Genomic DNA, 19,777 nt, shown 5'->3' with positions numbered 1-19,777 from the left:
GTGATTTTAGAAATCTTCCACTGGAATGGTCTACTTGTGAAAAAAATTTCTAGTAAAAAGAAAAACACCTTAATTTTTTGAGGGTAGATTTACATTATAACTATAAACTATTTTTAATCAAGTTTGATGAATAAAGTACACATGGCCATAATCAAGTTCAGATTCTAGTCAGAATTAACATCTGACTGGGATGCCTGGCTGGCTCAGTCAGTAGAGCTTGTGACTCTTGATCTTGGGGTTGTTAAGTTTGAGACCCACATTGACTACAGAGATTACTTAAAAATAAAATCTTAAAAATTTTTTTTTAATTAAAAAAACACAACATAAGTGTGTTAATTAAAAAAAACACAACATAAGATGAGTGATGAGACTAGTCCTCTTGGGGCCATTTTCAGAAAAATGTTTAGTAGTGCCAACATAATTGGGAAAAAAACCAGAGTTACTTACTTGGATTACTTGGAAGGGCAACACTCATCCTAATGCATCTTTATGCATTTCATTTATCTCATTTCTAGATAGTACAAGTCCGCAGCTGCTCAAGAGACCATTGCTTCAATCATTTAGTTGTCTTTAACCTTTAATATTTGTAAGGATAACAAAAATCTATTTTCAGTTAAACATAACCATCCTTTATATAAGACAAAATATTATAGCCAACCTACTAAATCAATTTCAAGGATGAAGAATAAACAGCTACATAGTTTTGATAGGATTCTGCAGAAGCTTAAAAAAAAAAAGACACAAAGTTACACAGACCTTATAGAAGTTGCTACTCATAATAAATACAGGCAGTATATTTTTTTTAATAGTTTACGGTCAAATTGGTTTCCATGTAACACCTAGTGCTCTTCCCCGCAAGTGCCCTCCTCCATCACCACCACTTCTTTTCCCCCTCCCCCTTCAACCACCCCCCCATTCTGTTTTCAGTATTCAATAGTCTCTCAGGTTTTGCTTCCCTCTCCCCAATTCTTTCCCCCTTCCCCTCCCGATGGTCCTCCATTAGATTTTTCCTGTTTGACCTGTGAGTGCAAACATATGGTATCTGTCCTTGCTCCAGGCAGTATATTTTGAACCAATTGTACTGATGTGAATCCAACTCTGATCTCAGTATTTGGTACCAAATAACATTGTTTTGTTGGAATATTACTACACAAATTTATATATGGCTTTAAGAAAATACTACAGATAAGTTTTATTGCAATTTTAATTCTACATAAAGAAGAGACAGCCAATGACACCCCAATAATAATTACTTTAGGAGTCTGATGTAAGAAACCACAGAAAACATTCTTATAAGATATAAATTAGATTCTAAATGCATTCTCTGTCACATAAGACATGAAGTAAAATGAACAAAGAAAATTCTTAAGTTTACCATTTGCAAGACTTTATATAATGTCAACAACCTCTTATCTAGGCATTTAACAGCATTATACATTTGTGTGGGAATTAGAATAAATACTATTCCTCAGAGGGAGTACAAAGTTTATCGATACATTTAAAATAAGTTAAAATAATCATTTACACAGAGTACAATGAAATTAGTCAAAAACAGTATCCAGTAATTTGTTTTAAAAGTGACAGTACAATATAGGAAAGCAGTGGCTTTAATTTTATGGAAGAATCACAGAAAAACACCTATAATACTTTTTGAAGAAAAATGTGAACTTTTTCTTTTTTTCCACGTATTTCAAAATTTTATCTCTATTTCAGATCACTTTTTGGTATTCCTATTAACGTTTAAGGTTAAAATGAAGGCCTCACTCTTAAGTAAGCCATATTGTTTTAATAATGTCATCTCTTCATTCCCATGAATATAATCATCTTTCAACTGCAGGATTCCTTCAGCCTGATTCGCATTTTCTATCTCAAAAATGTGTCTTTAATAAACTGTGTATATTGATTCCACTATCTTTTCATACCATTGTTAGGTCCTTCAAGACTATGCTTCTAAGTATCTACACATAATATAACAGCCACATGTTTTCTTTACTTCACTTTACTTCCTTTATGAGTAGTTCCTATTTTATGGGTAACCAGCATACCAATATAGTATGTTAGATGGCTACAGTATAGTAAAAACCAGAAACAAATGTAACACCTTTATGCACCTAAACTCTACATGTGCTAAGGCAGAAATACATTAAAGAAAAAAGCATTTTAAATAATCTTAGAAACATTAAGATCAAGATCCCCTCTCCCACAAAATAAAGGTAACAAACATACTAGTAACCACAGCCAGACAAGCATTATTTATAAGAGTTCCATGAGACATAAGAAATAGACAGTTGAAAGTAAGGTGTTGAGATTTATTCTCTACATCTAGCTAGTTTATAATCAGTCCAGTGAGTGCTATAGAGTTAAATGCCTTGGGGACTGCCTGAAATATGGTTATAGTTATAAAAGAGAAGACTGGTTCAAATCCAGCAATGATTTATCAACTTGCCTATAAGCTGATAAAAAGACAAAAAGGCACAATTTACGAACTTTTAAATCTGCCTCAATAAAGACCCTTATCTGCTAGCCTGAGCCCTCCCTTCTTACAATGTGTGTGTGTGTGTGTGTGTGTGTGTGTGTGTGCGCGCGCGCGCGCGGCTTTTTTGGGGGGGGGGGTCTGGATTTTGTAATGTGGCTTTCTACCCTACTATACTGATGAGCCCAGGTTAGAAAACCTTCTTCAGTTTTAAGATTTAAATAATCTCTATACCCCACCTGAGGCCTGAACTCATGACCCTGAGATCAAGAGTAGCATGCTCTTCTGACTGAGCTAACCAGGTGCCCTTGAAGTTGCCTTTTAATGAAGCCCATCAGAGTTACTAGGCAATGAACTTCAGAGCTTCGGAGCTGGATGGATGAGGGTAGTGGTCCTCACGGCCCTCATTCCTTGTGAACCAGATGACTACCAGCAATGAAACTACACTAAATTCTGAGACATGACGACAGATAAATTTAGGAAGGCCTGGAAAAGAGGTACCAATGATCAACCAAAGTGCATGACAAATAAAAAACAGAATATTTTAATATTCTTCATAAATATTTTTATAAACATTTACATATAATGAGTAGGTCATTTTATAATACTGGTTAAAACCATGAAGAGCTGTTAAATCAATAGGTTTATCAATATCCTGACTTCAAATTAATGCAGAGAAATATTTTCAATTGAAGTTCAATAAATACACTGGAGGGTATTAGACATAACAAAAAAAATAGTAATTTCAATCTTTCTGTTTTTACCAACAGTTATCTTTTATTGGTAATGATGGACCTGAACCACACTGTGTAAACCACACTCTGTAAGGAATTTTTGCAAAAATGCATTCACTTTCTGATAATTAATAAACTCATATTCCACACAGTTAAAAAAAAAATAGGATAGTAAAAAAGAGCAAAATGGAAAGGTAATAATCCTGGGCTCAAACCAAATGATTAAATCAAAGAGAAATATTTTCAGATTCTTCTGAGTCATGTAATTCACACCTTTTCTTCTCAAGGTGTCTCAACTGGGCACTAGAGTAATATTAACTCTAATGCCTTCTCCTCTAATATTGCCTCTGATTCAATTTTTGCTAATATGAAACAAATCCTTTTTATATGAGATGAAAAAATGAAAGTATAGATTTATTTAGATGGAATTAGTTCAGCTAGGTATTTGGTGCCCTAACAAGTCAAACTGAAATTAAGGGCTTTGTTATAGCACTCCCATAAAGCTTCTGAAAATTCAGCTAGTGGCACTGAGAAAGATTAAACATTTTTCTACTTCTGTAAATTCCAAGGAATTTAAAAACTGACATCTAGGAAAAAGCAAGGCATAGATTCATCAGCACCAAGTAGAAATGATCTTCAAAAGGAGGTCTCTCATGTGTCCTGATGTACTTGTGTTGATGAATAGGTTCTAATCACTCCTCTAGGAAAAGTCCACTGCCCACAGTCAACACTTTTAGGCAAAATGGAAATGACTCCATTTTACATTCTGATTTATCCAACATGTTTTTAAAAAGGGATTTCAAGGTTTTTGTACTATTTTAAACATTTTTCAGAAAAGGTTCGGTTTCAGGTTAGATTGTTTTCCTTCCCTATTCTATTATTTGCTAAAGTGGGAAGTATCAAATTTACCTTTATTACCAATAATTCTTCAGCTACCATCTAAATGTTGCACTTAGTCACAATACAACAATTTCCATTTAAAATAAGACTAGCAGTAGTGAAAACTGTTCAAAGGTGATCATACAAAATCTTGGTTGTCTTTCCTGCATACGAAATATGACTGAATGGTTGGTGGCTGGACCTCAAATCACATACAGTCCACCACATTGTTCGATCCATGGCCTACATCTCGAATTTGGCTAGTTAGACAGGCGCACACAGCTACACCTGCTCCGGCTCTGCAGTGAGACACAGATCCAACCAGCTCCCACCTGGAAAGACACAGGGAAAAGTGTATTATCTTAAAGCATGATTTATTTTACTCAGAAAACAAACTCCTTATTACTGGGACTGGTTTTGAAAAGCATGGTTCCTCAGGGAGGTAAGGTATCCCAAATGCTTTATGTTAAAAGCAATGTCTAGAAGTATTTTAGCACTCTGGAGTAACCTGCTACTGGAAGATCCCATTAAAGCATATGGAAAACATGAAAATTACCTATTCAGTACAGGATCAAATGCTTCCACTGTATTTAAGTATGCGTTGCCATTATGACCACCAACTGCGAAGATCCTGCCCATCACTGTTGCGATCCCCACTCCACCCCTGGGAGTGGTAAGTGCTGCTACATAATCCCACTTGTTGCTTCGAGGATCATACCGCTCAACTGAACTCAGAGGAGAATTATCATCAAAACCACCTATATAAAAAAAAGATTTTTAAAATAGTACATTTCAATAGAAATAAACTATTAAATCTCAATCCAATAGCTTCTACAACCCAATCCTCTAACATTTTAGAAAACAGAGAAAAACCAGGAAAAAATTCACCCCAATGCCCATCAGCACTACCAATTCTGATCAGACGTTTTCTATAATTCAAGATAATTTAGATATTATTTTACCTCAGTGCTAAGATTAAAAATCTTAAAGTGGAAAAAACTGAAGTCCCTGTATCTAAGCAGGTAATTTAGAAGGAAAAAAACACACAAACATTCATATAATTTGTCCCTGGCCTCCTAGAGGTAAGGAAGACAGTACTGAGATTCCTTCTCTATGTGTATGTTGTGTATTTTAAACGGAGGGCTTGAGAAGAGAGTATTACCACTGAATCACCTGACTCATATTTTAGATATGTTAAAATTTTCCAACTGTTTCCCTTAATACTGTAATTGCCATAATTACAGAGATGGCTATGACTGAATTCTCACCAGTTTTTTCCAAAACTACATCTTCATGCTACATATTCAGGATTACAGTCCTCTTTATACATCATTCTAACAGTGTTACTTATTATATTCCTGAGAGTTCTTTCCTCTAAAGATAAATGTGCCTCTTTTTAGATTCTATCTCAGTCTACATGAGTAATAACTCTCTTTGGTGACTAAGCCTACCTTCCTGAGGACAGGAAGCATTGCTATTATGATCAGTCTATTTAGAAACAAAGTCATTAAAAAAAAATCAACAGTTAACTTCTCTAATGGGTTGAACTTTATTAAATCAATTTAAATGAAGTAAAATTCACCAAATTTATGTGCATAATTCAATAAATATTGACCAATGCATAGAATAGTATCATCACTACCACAGCCAAGATATAAAACATATTTTCATCATAACAAAGGGTTTAGCTCTCCTAAATAGGGAGCTGTGAGAGAGAGCAATGGTGTGCTGCAAGAACTCCAGTTTCTCATAGACTCAAGTTCAAATTCCAGCTTTGGCAGAAGTATAGGCATGTGACTATTCATGCTGAGTCTCTGCTACTTCACAGAGCTATGATGATCAGACAGGATCTGAAGGTACAGTATATTATTTACACAGAAACACTGGAATATTCAACATTACTCTATTACTTGCAGATATTTCAATGTTAATACTATCCCACATTCCCTTATCACAAACTCTAAGTAATGTAACATTAAACAGTTAACATTAACCAAAGTGTGACATATGCTAGTGACAACCTCTCTGACCGATTTCTTTCTCTGTTAAGAAGGGAATGACTGATCACAATACTAATCACAATACCCATTAACTGGGTAACTACAAAATACCAGATGTAGTTTGGGATGCTTCATATATGCTATCTCTAATTCTCAGAATAATTCTCTCAAAATTAATTCTCATTAATTCTCATTAGTAATCCTATTATTCCCATTTCACAGTTCTTTAAAACCCTGGTACTGAAAGTGTGCTGAATGGACCAGAAGCCGCATTGACTATTACTTGGGAGCTCTCGGAAATACAGAATCTGGGCTCCTTCCTTGCAGTTTAACAGTATCTCCAGAATATTCATATGCATATTAAAGTTTGAGAAAGCACTGCCCTTTGATTCCTTCTAATTCTGCAATTCAGCAGGTCAAAAAGCAATACAGAGATGCCAACAGCCATTATGCTTATGAAATATCTATTGATTTGTTTAAAGGAGTCAACATAATTCCCCTGAAATGAAGATGAGAAAAAGGTGTCTTAAATCTTTAAAGATTTCAGCAAAGCAGATTTGTGTCCTTACATTAAAAAAAGTATATCCTAAGTATAATTCTCTACTTGATATATTTATTATATATATTACTACTTCTAGTAAAAATATGAAAGTAGAAATTTTAAACATGAAAGATGAAGATGTAAACAAAAAAGCATGAATGTGAACCTTAATAAGTCAAAACCAAATCTTAGGACTAATTCCACTTGAGCCTAAATGCAGCATAATCTGTGTTACTCTGTAGTTTATGACATGAGCACTGTGTATCCTGCAATATATTAAACTAGAGAAATACCATCCACTCACCAACAACGTATAAGCAACCATGGAGCTCACTAACTCCATTGCCTGCTCTTCGTTGACCCATTTCTTTAACTTCTATCCACTTATCCAGGTGTGGATCATACCTCTCCACACTAGATAAAGAAGCTACTCCATCATTGCCACCTACTGCATACACATGATTCTAAATAAAGAAAAAATAAAAACACATGACATCAGATTTTTAAATGCTTTATATATGGTGTTAATGGTAGACTGGAAGGCGCAAGAAAGCAGTGTTTCATGACATAATATGGTGTGCAATCAATCTCTGCATCTTGGAGATATGAATATAGCAGACCTTTCCTTATTTGGTTAGGGATGTGACACAATGCAATCCAACAAGCAAACTGCCACATAACTTACTATAAGAGCCACAGAGCCAACTCCTCCACGGGGAGTATTCATTGGTGCCACTGTACTCCACTGATCAGATTCTATGTCGTATCTTTCTACATCATTGAAGCAAGTGTTGTCATCTAGCCCTCCAATTGCATAAATTGGACCTCCTAAGGAGGCCAAGGCAATGCCTCGCCTGCAGAGACAATAAAAACACATTTTAGCATCCAGTTTTGTTTCCAGGAAAAAGGCAGTGAAAATATGTTAAAGGAAGTTGTTTACTTTGTTAAATCTCAGTGTATTTTTCTTCCATTATTTTTAGATTTATCAAAGCTTCTAAATAGATGGCTACAAGGTTGCCAAACTGTGTGACTCTATGTCAACAGTGCCCTCTGGAGTTTTATAATACACAACCCACACAGGTTACTTTAAACTCAAATGAAATAAAGTAAAACCCAACAAAATACCATAAATGGAGTCCAAAACATTAAATTAGCAAAACATACAGCTGCATAATGAGAGATTAATGAATTGATAGATATTTTGCTATGGAGGTCAGAAGTCAATCTCATTTCTAAATTAATGTAACTGCAGAGTGCATGTTTTGATGCAGGGTTTCACTGTACCACACAAAAGAATCAGTTTTTATAATACAAGCTTTATAGCACATTGGTTTACTTCTGCTGGGCATTTATTTCTCTTTCTGAAAAGGGGACTTAGCCCTTGTTAAAAGCTAATTCACTGTAACAGTGATCAGAAAAACATTCAATTTCTTAAACACATTACAGCAATCAAAATTTAAACTATTCTAAAACTATAATCTGTCACTGAGTTGGTATGTACTTTGGATAAAGCAGTGTATTTTATAAACATCTACTACCTTGCTTTTTCATCTGTAACCCATTTGAGAAAGAAGACACGGGTGCTGTGGAGTTAATGTAGGCAAAGCACTTGAACGGCAACTGGACCGTATTAGTGCCATGTGTTAGCTATATTACTAGGGAGCACAGCTGCTGAACTGAGATTTTAACTCTTTAACTAAAGAGAATCCTAGGAAGAATTCTTAAAGATAATGTTGTTACTCATTTTCAGTCGCCTTAGCCTCTTTTCTCGAGTATAAAACAATGGCTTACAAAACACTGTGGCAATCACAGGTGTGTGAACATGTGTGTGCACACTAGGGCAAACAGGTGTGTTATATCGTGGCAGATGTGTGCCTAATAAATCTCTCTCCCCTGCCACGATCCCAAACCCAAGAGCATATGACATTATTGGCGATTTCCTACTATTCAAAACTCTCTTGATCTTCATGAAATCACACGTGTGAATTCCCGCCCAAATCTCTGGCTGGTGCTATTCTGTTTCCTTTATCGATGCCTTCCTTTCTATTTCATCATTAAAATTTGAAGTTCCTTGAGTCCTCTTATCACTTTTACTTTCTCTCCAGAGGCAATTTCATTCCCTACATGGATTTATGATAACATTTGCTTATAGTTCTCCATAATATCAATGCAGCATTCTGTAATTCCTCCTAGTGACTCAACTTATATGTGTGTATGTTAAAAAAATATCTATTTTGCACCAAACGGGAGATTAAATTAGATTACTTAGTCTTTTCCTTTTTCAAGTTTAAAACTCAGCTAATAGAGTAAGGATGTCAAAGACAGCTTAATAATTTACATAAACCTAGATAAGGGAATAATTCTGCCTCCTTGATTCAGAGTGAAAGTGTAACAGAGAGAAGAAAAAAGTGTTACGTAGGTAAATTATCTAGGTAAATACTGAAAATAGTGCCTAAGAGTAGCTTTGTACATAGAACAAAATTCAAAACACCTTAATTTTACCTCACATTTTATTTAAAGCAACAAACCAAACTAATAAAACCTAACTTCAAATATTGAGGTTTATATCAAGGTTTGCAAACTGTAGCAACATTCTGTAAGAGTTAAGAATGGCTACTACCAAAATGAACAGTTTTTTTATTTTTCAATGTTTTTATGTTGTTTTGTTTTGATAGAGTGAGCAGGGGCGGGGCAGAGAGAGAGGGAGACAAAGGATCCAAAGCAAGCTGTGCACCACTGGTGGGGCTTGAACCCACATACCATGTGACCATGACCTAAGTCAAAGTCAGATGCTTAACCAACTGAGCTACCCAGGCACCTCAGAGAAATTTTAAACTGAACTGCACATGAGGATACAATGCCATCTAATTTTCTATTTTCATTTAACATGAAGTGTTTTTAACTGGGTTTTCTTCTCATGTTATGAGATATTAGATGGGAATATGAAGAGAGTTCTGCTGAAAAGAGATTTTTAACTTTCTTTTTCTTCACAAGGACAAAGAGTCCTAGGGAAGAAAAAAACTGGTCTTAAAATATACTATTACCTGTCACTTACCTAGAAATAACATTTTTATACTTTAATAGAACTGAATTTATGCTACATAGTAACTATCAATAGTTTAAATTCTAATGCCTAGATTAAGACATGGGAGAAAATTCCTAAGTACTTTTTTTTAAGATAAATAGAAAAGTATTACATATTATATTAATGTGGCCTTTCTTCTGAATGAATTTTCTGATGCCTTCCTATACTTCTTATAGTCACAAAGTTCTCTTCTAGTAATTCTCTGATATCCCATAAGAGTTTACTTAGAAGCCCAGGATTGTCTACATTCATTACAATACTAGAGATTTTCTTTCTCCAGTATGAATTTTCTCATGTCGAATAAGATATGAACCACCGATAAAGGTCTTCCCACATTCAAGTACATTTTTAATGTTTACACCCTTGCCTTTCTTATCATGCTAAGCTGGTTTTTAGCTAAGACTTGGACCAATATGTAAGGCCTGAAAACCATAAAAATCCTAGAAGAGAGCAAAGGCAGTATTTTCTCTGACACTGATCATAGGACTATCTTTCTAGTTATGTCTCCTGAGGCAAGGGAAACAAAAGCAAAAATAACCTATTGAGATTACATCAAAATAAAAAGCTTCTGCACAGCAAAGGAAACAACCAACAAAACTAAAATCTATTGAATAGAAGATATCTGCAAATGACATATCCAATAAAGGGCTAGTATCCAAAATATATAAAGAGCTTCTACAACTAAACACCAAATAATAATAGTAATAACAATAATCCAATTTAAAAGTGGGCATAAGACACATACAGACATTTTTCCAAAGAAGACATCCAGATGGCCAAAATACACATGGAAAGATACTCAACATCAATGATCATCAGAAAAATGCAAATCAAAACCACAATGAGATACCACTCCACACTTTTCAGAATGGTTGAATATCAAAAACACAAGAAACAACAGTGTTGGCAAAGATACGAAATAAAAGGAACCCTTGTGCACTGTTGGTGGGAATGCAAACTGGTTCAACCACTATGGAGGACAGTATGGAGGTTCTTCAAAAAACTAAAAATAGAACTACCCTAAGACCCAGTATTGGGTATTTACCCAAATGATATAAAAACACTAATTTGAAGGACTATATGCTCCCATATGTTTACTGCAGCATTATTTATAATAGCCAAACTACGGAAGCTGACCAAGTATCTGTCAATAGATGAATGGATAAAGAAGATGTGGTGTATATATATATATATTCAGAAAATATTACTCAGCCATAAAAGAATGAAATCTTGCCATCTGCAACAATATAGATGTAACTAGAGGGTATAATGCTAAGCAAAATAAGCCAGCCAGAGAAAGACAAATACCATATGATTTCACTCATATGTGGAATTTAAGGGGAAAAAACAAAGGAAAAAAAATGAGAAACAAACCAAAAGACAGACTCTTAAATATAGAGAACAAACAGATGGTACCAAAGGGGAGGTGGGTAGGGAAGGGGTGAAACAGGTAAAGGGGATTAAGAGTACACTTATCTTGATGGGCACAGAGTAATATATGGAACTGTTAAATCACTATATTGTACACCTGAAACTAATAATAACACAGTATAGTAATTACACCGGAAGTAAAATAAAATAAATCCTCTCTCGGGGAGCCTGGGTGGCTCAGTCGGTTAATCCTCCGACTTCGGCTCAGGTCAGATCTCACATTCGTGGGTTCGAGCCCGGTGTCAGGCTCTGTGCTGACAGTCAGCTCAGAGCCTGGAGCCTGCTTCCTGTTCTGTGTCTCCTTCTCTCTCTGCCCCTCCCCCTCTCATGCTCTGTCTCTCTCTGTATCAAAAATAAATAAAACATTAAAAATATAAAAATTTAAAATAAATCCTCTCTCCAAACCAAAAATCTCCAACAATTTTTTATACGACAGTTTTCAGATTTCTTACTAACCTGCTTGTGCTTACATGCACCCCAGGTTATAACTGTCACATTTATGACAATTTTCATGCACCCTCATTTACCATAATTATTTTCAAATTATAGACATATAGTACTGTATTAACAGGTTATGCTCATTAAAAGATCCAATTTAGAATAAATTTAAAAGGATGCAATAAAAGTATAGAGTGTAACATTTATTCCCATATCCCAAATGGTGTTGTATATCCCACTGAGACCCCAGCGATAGATACAGACAGATCAGCACAAAGAATACCACTACAATCTTCCTTGATCTAAAGGCTCCACGTCTCAAGTTTGGCAACTAAATTATATTCATTTTCCTTTTGTTTTTTTTTTAAGAGCTGTGCTTCATATTGGTTCAAGTATTCTTCTCCATAAGAAACATGAATTAATTGCAAACCTGGTTTTCCACCATGTTGTACTGATATAATTCATATTTCATAATACCTAAAGCAGACTTTAACCTGTAACCTTAATATTTTTAGGTATCACTGCCTATAGATTTAGACTATGCTTTTGAACCTTAATTTGATCAAATATTAACAATCCATCCACCTTAATAAACCTGAAAATTTAACATTCAGAATAGTCATTTAAAAAATTCTGAATAGGCTAGTCAACATCCACTAAGTCATGTTACTGAAAATCTTTCTCCTCTTTAGACTGATCCACTTATCATCATATATTTAAATTTACTGTAGATAAAAATTTTAAATATTAATGCTCATAATAAAAAATAATAAATAAAAAATGAGAGATATTTTCTTAACATGGTAAAATACCTATGCCTTCATCCTAAAGCCAGTATCTCATTTAATAGGGAACATTGGAGACATTTCCACTAAGACCAAGAATCAGACAAAAATGCCTACTATATTTGCTACTATTCATGCTATATTAGATTAATAGCCAATATAATTAGACAAGAAAAACCAACTCAAAGCATAGGAATATGTGCAATAACTGGCAAAAGTTGAATAAGGTCTATGGATTAATGAATACCACTGTATTAATGTTAGTTTCCTGATTCAAATAATTGTACTACAATGGTGTAAGATGTCAACATTATAGGTGCTAGGTAAAAAGTATACAGCAGGATTTCTCTATCTCAGCACTAATGACATTTGGGGCTAGACAATTCTTTGCTCTGGGGAACTTTCTTGTGCATTATAGCATTTTTAGCAACATCTTTGGTCTTTCCCAACTAGATGCCAACAGCAACTCGCCCAACATTCCTGACCCCAAACTATGACAACCAAAAATGTCTCCAGATATTATCAAGTATTCCACAAAGGGAGAGAAATCATCTTTAGTTGAGTATCACTGGTATACAGGAACTCTACTATTTTTGCAACTTTTCTGAAAACCTAAAATTATTTCGAGTTAAAAGTAAAAAAAATATATATATCAATGCTCAGGTCTAGGTAGAAACTATGTCAATCATTACTATATATATTCTAAAATATAAAAAGACATAAACTATATTCTCAAAGGATGCTTTAACAAAATGTGTTTAGAAGGTAATTTAAGTTTTTAAAATTTTTTTTAAATATTTATTTTGAGAGAGAGAGTGCAAGCGGGGAAGGGCCAAAGAGAGACAGAGACACAGAATCTGAAGCAGGTTCCAGGTTCTGAGCTGTCAGACCAGAGCCAGATGTGGGGCTCAAACTCACGAATTGCATGATCATGACCTGAGCTGAAGTCAGACACTTAACCGACTGAGCCACCCAGGTGCCCCAGTATTTTAAGTTTTTAAAGTGTAAAAAGTAGAAAGCTAGCCCTTTCAATTATTGGGAGCCTTATTTTCCAACAAATCAAAATAAAATTTCCATGTTGATTCACCTCTTTGTGTTCATTGAAGCCTTCATCATCCATTTATTAGTGAGAGGATCAAACATCTCCATGCTACCTAAATGTTCATTTCCATCATGTCCACCTACCGCATATACTTTACCTGCCAAATAGAGAAGCATTTTCATTTGATTCCAAGTCAGTAAATTCTTATATGTATTTATACTTAACATATAATTAGAATAGCATAATTTCAACAACTATTCTTCTGTTCAACATCATGAATTAATGTCATTTAGTCAAATAAAAATAATTATAAGCTTCTACTTAATAAAATGCCTAAAATATGCTGTTATACATTAAGTTATTTAAATGCTCAAACACTATCCTACCTTAGATTTCCCAACTTTTTACTACTTGGTAGATGAAATCGCTAATCATGCTTTCAAAGAATATTTGATAAAATTTTTAAAGTGCTCAGTATGTTATATAAAGAAAATATAAAATTCAACACATATGATCAAACTTTTCCTAAATGAAACTGTTAAAAATACACATACAATAATTATAAAGATTCCATATAAAAATGTCAACTAGGATTATTTCTGAGTGTTTGGCTTATAGATGATTTTTACTTTTATTAGAATGTTTTCAAATTTTCTCCCAAAAAGCATTTACACTTCTATAATCAGAAAAAAGTTAGTTTTTCAAGTCTCCTAAGAATTTATCGATGTTTCTGTAATTATTTCATTTTCAGTAATCAGTAAAAAAAATAATTTTAATAATACAGATATAGAAAAAAGCTGATACTTATTTATGAGTTCAATAAACACTTTACCTTAGTTTATTTTGCAAATATAACTCAGAAGAGTTTAACTCTTTATTTTAACTCCCCTTTCCCTAATACTCATCTCCCATTAAGCACCTACATGCAAGAGATTGTTTACTAAGCATCATTGGGCTTAAGGCAAATAAATAATCACCCACCCAAATATTTTATTGATATACTGAAACATTTAATAATTTAGCAATTTTCTTACAGAAAGAAATTCTCAATGTTTACATAAAGAGTGTTATCATCACGTGCTATGACTTAAGACAATAATGGACCCACCTTCCACAGAGATTACACCGACGTGTCGCCTTCGACTATTCATTTCTGGCCCAAAAAACCAACTGTTTTTGTTGATAGAGTAGCATTCGATACTGCGAAACGGGTCACCAGATCCACCTCTACCACCTACACAGAACAGCACACCTAAAGGTAGAGCCACAAAACAGAGATCAAAATTACAGCTAATTTTTTTTAAATTAGTGTGGGAAAAATACTTAGAAAGTCAAAATTTTGATGAACAGCTAAATAAATAATTATTTGGATAACTTCAATGTCATTGTTACTAAAAAATCTGATTTCCTTTTTCCCTCTAATTTGAATTTCTCAAATAGGATATATCCGTGATCTCTGTTTGCAAACATCTCATTATAGTATGGTTTAGATCTTCACCCACTCTGTAAAATTTCTCTTACTAAGGTCATAACTTTCCATCATATCAAAAGTTTCTTTTTGTCTCCAATAATTTCTTTCATATGTTTCCCATATTTCATCCTTAGCCTACTTTTCACATACTTCATGATCAAACAGGAAAAGTACATTCATTCCTTGATTTTAAATTCCATCCGTATCTGTACCATAATGCCTTCCAAGCTATGTATCTAAGCCACCTTTCTTACTTGATGTCCCACCGGCACCTCAAACCCAACAGGTTCAAAAGGATCTCCCTTCCTTACCTACCCAAACAAATCTCTTCCTTCACTGAGATGTCTTTCCTCTCCCTCACTACTCCCACTGGCATTGCCTTGTTCAGGTCCTCATCCCCTATTACCCAATTATTGCAAAATCCTGTCCTTTCTGATCACCTCATAGTTAGATTATCAACAGAGTAACTAATTAAAGGACTCTTTCAATGGCTTTCCATTACCTACATCTGTGGTTCTTAAAAACTTCAGTGAATGCCACTAAACTCTACATTTTAAAATGGTTAGGAGTGCCTGGATGGCTCAGTAGGTTAAGTGTCTGGCTCTTGATTTCGCCTCAGATCATGATCTCACCGTTTGTGGGATGGAGCCTGTCTCCAACTCTGGCTCTGCATGGACAGTGCAGAGATTGCTTGGGATTCTCTCCTCTTTCTGCCCCTCCCCTGCTTCACCCACTCTCTCTCTAAATGGATAAACATTTTTTTAAATGGTTAAAATGGCAATTTTTGTATTATACATATTTCACAGCAATCTAACAAATATCAAAACTTCAGTGAAGTTTACAGAATCACCTGGAAAGCATAAACCACAAATTTATAGGCCTGACTCCCAGAGTTTCTGATTCAATAGGTATGGGGTAAATCCAAGAATCTGTATTTGTAACAAGTTCCCAAGTGAATGCTGATGCTGCTGGGCCAGGGGCCACCACTTCCTTTATACTTTGAGAGCCAATGCCCTACAGGATAAAGCCAGCACAGCATTAAGGCCTTGCACTGTCTAATCTGATCTTCTTCCTCTCTCTTAAATTTCATGTTCATACAACATGCATATAGTGCTCATCTTTGATGTTCCAATGGCAATTTTTGGTAATATCATTCACTTAACACAGTTTAGAAATGATTATACTGATACCTGTCTTCAGAGTCCAAGATAGGTTAGGACTATATGTTAATTTATATTTTGTATTTCTTGGGGCTATCACAGTGCATGGGTATGTACTAGGCATTGAAGAGATGTAAAAGAACTGAATACCCCTTTCCTTAACTAGTACCTAGGAAAACATCTGTTTATCATTCAAAACTAAGACTGAGATTCACTTTCTCTCTAAAACCTTTCCATGGGGCACCCGGGTGGCTCAGTCAGTTAAACGTCTGACTTCAGCTCAGGTCATGATCTCACGGTTCATGGGTTCGAGCCCTGCATCAGGCTTTGTGCTGACAGCTCAGAGCCTGGAGCCTGCTTTGGATTCTGTGTCTCCCTCCCTCTCTGCCCTTCCCCTACTCATGCTCTGTTTCTCTGTCTCAATAATAAACATTAAAAAAATTTTAATACATAAATAAATAAGACATTTTCTGATCCTTCCAAAGTAAAAATAACCACTCTTTTCTTTGTATTTCCCATTATACTTAGGAATATATCAACATCCCTGAATACTTCATTGCATTTATTTATTCACATATCTATTTCCCTAGACTAGACTGCAAGTTCTCTCAAAATAGGGCTGGCTATACTCTATGTGTATCTACATTTCTGATGCCTACCCCAGAACCTGGCATGTGGTAGGTAATAAATAATATTTACTGAATGACTACATGAAAAAAATATCTAAAACTGTGCCATGTTTTCCAACTAAGTCAATTTTTTATTTTTTTAAGGTTATTTATTTTTGAGAGTAAGCAAGCAAGGGAGATGGTCATAAAGAGAGGGAATGGGAGAGAATCCCAAGCAGGCTCCACACCATCAGCAAAGAGCCCAACACGGGGCTCAAACCCACAAACTATGAAATGATGACCTGAGCCCAAACCAAGAGCTGGACGTCCAACTGACTGAGCCATCGAGGCGTACCCTTACAATTAAGTTTGGGCATACCTAACCAATCCTCAAATACCACAAAGATCTTTCAAGTATAAGTGATAAAATGAGTAATTTCATTACCAGCAGTATGTTTCCTTGGAGTAGTCCGAATGGAATATTCAAAGTCAGGTACTGCTCTGCTACTCAAGTGAAGATGGTAATTTCTTGCTTCATCCAATAAATCTCTACATTTTAGATTTTGCTTGACAATCTGTTCTTTTGCCACAACACCCATAAGAAAATCAATTGGCAACAGCGGCAAACGAACCTAAGATCATGAATAGTTGTGGATATGAAATTTAAGTTGTAATTACAGAGCTCATTCTCTACTTCAACTGTGGTATGTTTACATTCTCTTTTTAAAACTCATTTACCTCACAAAGCCTTTCTAACATGTGAGTGAAGTTCAATGAGCCAAGTTCTAAAGTGATTTCCAGTATGGTGCACTGATGAAATCAGATTGTATGTTACAAGCATCTTCCCCTCTTTAAAAACAGATTTAACTAGACTGGATAAAATAATTTCGTATCTTCATTTGAGTTACTTACTTCCAAAAATGGTACTGTCAGAATCACAAGGCCACACTGCTGCTAGAGAAAAGGCGCAATCAAGACAAAATTGCTATGTTTTGTTCTTTGGCCTTTTAAACCTAAGACTGAACAAATGGAAATGTGATTTCTTTCTTAAACACAGAAACATTGATAATATTAAACAAGTGTTGTTTCTTCAAATCGATTACCTTGGAAGATTATCTACTAAATCAGGGATGCATCCCCTCTTTCAGTAGAGGCACTCACCCTTCTTCCCTTAAAAATGCATTGATTTTCTAGAGAATAAAGGTGATGATCAAACCAGGTAATACGATTTTGAGTTAAAAGTACATAAGCATTCACAATGAGATACAGCTGCATTTACAAACAAGGTATAGCTGCAAGATGATAAAACTGTTTTGTTGACAAACTTCTATTCAAAGTAATTGTAAGGCCTATTTATTATCTCCCTACCTGTAAGTAAACAAACAAAAAGAGCCATGTTTCTGAGGTTATAAAAGTGAAACTGTGGTGAGGAAAGAAAATGGAAAGTGATGTCTTGTGGTTCTTTCCAAATAGGAAAGTAATTCACTAAAATTTAGAAACTTCATTATAAAACAATAGTTACTTAGAGCTGTTTCCTCAGACCCATTTTCTATCAGCATAGATAAAATATTCATTATTGCAATCTCACAGGGCTATTTTAAACATTCAGGTTAGGGGCGCCTGGGTGGCTCAATTGGTTAAGATTCCAACTTTGGCTCAGGCCATGCTCTCACAACTCATGGGTTCGAGCCCCGCGTCAGGTTCTAGGCTGACAGTCAGTGCCTGGAGCCTGCTTCAGATTCTGTGTCTTGCTCTCTTTCTTTCTCTCTACTCCTCTCCAACTTGTGCTTGCTCTCTCTTTCTCAAAAATAAGTAAATAAACTTTACAAACAAACAAACAAACAAACCCAAAACACATTCAGGTTAAAAAGCAAAGAATGACATTTCTAATAAATGGAACCCAGACTTATTCTTAAATAGCATAGTGAGTAAACAGAAAAGTAAACTGAAAGCCATTTCCCCATCGTATTACACAATGATTTCTACATTCCTTCAGGTAGTCTGCACTTTTCTTGATAAATGACACATTTTAATTTGCTTCCACATCATTTTATTTCTATACACAATCTTATTTCAGCCCCTACCTGTGCAAGTGTTTCATCCAACCATTTGGAATGATGCTGAGGATTGGCAAGAAGCCACTTGATGGCTGCACTATAGACCTGCTTTTCATTCTCAATATTTAGATCACTGGAGGACAAAAGCTTATGGAGATGCTGGGGTGACACACTTACAAAGTCTTCACACTCCACTACTTCAGTAAAATGCTCACAGGCATACTGATCCGCCATGTCCATTAAGTCTATTCGATTGTGACTTTCTGCAAAGGCTCTTACTGCCAGGCAGTTGGAGGGATGAAAATGTAACTTCATGTATTCACAACAAGCTCTAGCCACCAGTTCAACCTGTAGAATACAGGCCGCATATAAAAGAGGTTGGACATTGTCAACAGTCAAAGTGAGCCGTGAAGAATAGACAAACTTTACCAAGTCTTCGATTGCATCACCATCAAAATCTCTGATCTCAATCAGTGCTTGCTTGGCTTCAGCCATTTCAGAGAGAAACATGGCTCTGAAGTAGGGGATAACACAAGCCAATACTAGTTTGTGACAAGAGATTAGCTTTGAGCCAACCTGTTCAAAACAAACAAAGGAGACAGTTTAATATCAAAATCAGTTTCACATCAGTATGGAGCATATGTTGTAGCAGGAACAAAAACACACAGATTTAGTGTATTTGTTTAACAGTGTAATCCTTTGATCACTTATTTTAATGTAGGCAAGTTTCTTAAAGTCAGGCTACTTCCTTCTTCAAAATTAGCCCCTTATCTTCTACACATATATTTACAATGTATAGACAGCACACTGGTTTTCTGTATTATCTCAAATTTCAGGAGCGTTCTGTGAATGAATAAGAACAGCATACATTATCTAGCACGCACTACTTGGGCACTATTCTTGTTTTTGGTGAGTCCCTTTTCTAAAAAAAATTTTCCAGTTTTGTTGATATAATTGACATCTAACATTATGTAAGTTTAAAAGTTAAACAACATACTGATTTGACATACGTATATATTATGAAATGATTACAATATTTAGTAAATATCTAACCCCTCACATAATTCCGATTT

General features: G+C 35.0%; 1 protein-coding gene across 2 annotated transcripts in view; it reads right to left on the bottom strand.

Annotated features, from left to right (window-relative positions):
• Nucleotides 1-1,167: 1,167 nt before the first annotated feature.
• Nucleotides 1,168-19,777, bottom strand: part of KLHL8 (kelch like family member 8) — a 64,133-nt gene continuing 45,523 nt past the window's right edge. Inside the window, exons 3-12 of one of the 2 annotated variants that reach the window (XM_029943491.1) lie at nt 19,134-19,280; nt 18,732-19,052; nt 17,560-17,598; nt 17,093-17,279; nt 14,517-14,660; nt 13,454-13,565; nt 7,313-7,481; nt 6,932-7,091; nt 4,643-4,844; nt 1,168-4,418 (exon numbers count right to left, since the gene is read on the bottom strand). In XM_029943491.1, the coding sequence (XP_029799351.1) occupies nt 4,295-4,418; nt 4,643-4,844; nt 6,932-7,091; nt 7,313-7,481; nt 13,454-13,565; nt 14,517-14,660; nt 17,093-17,279; nt 17,560-17,598; nt 18,732-19,052; nt 19,134-19,280 (1,605 nt within the window). In that variant the 3' untranslated portion in view covers nt 1,168-4,294. Of the gene's footprint in view, nt 4,419-4,642; nt 4,845-6,931; nt 7,092-7,312; nt 7,482-13,453; nt 13,566-14,516; nt 14,661-17,092; nt 17,280-17,559; nt 17,599-18,731; nt 19,281-19,777 lie in introns of both variants that reach the window. The other variant, XM_029943484.1, reaches the window with a different exon arrangement.

The sequence above is a fragment of the Suricata suricatta genome, chromosome 1 (genome assembly GCF_006229205.1).
Source record: "Suricata suricatta isolate VVHF042 chromosome 1, meerkat_22Aug2017_6uvM2_HiC, whole genome shotgun sequence".
Taxonomy (NCBI): Eukaryota; Metazoa; Chordata; class Mammalia; order Carnivora; family Herpestidae; genus Suricata; species Suricata suricatta.
Note: the sequence above shows the minus strand (reverse complement) of the source record. Positions and strands in the feature narration are given on the sequence as shown.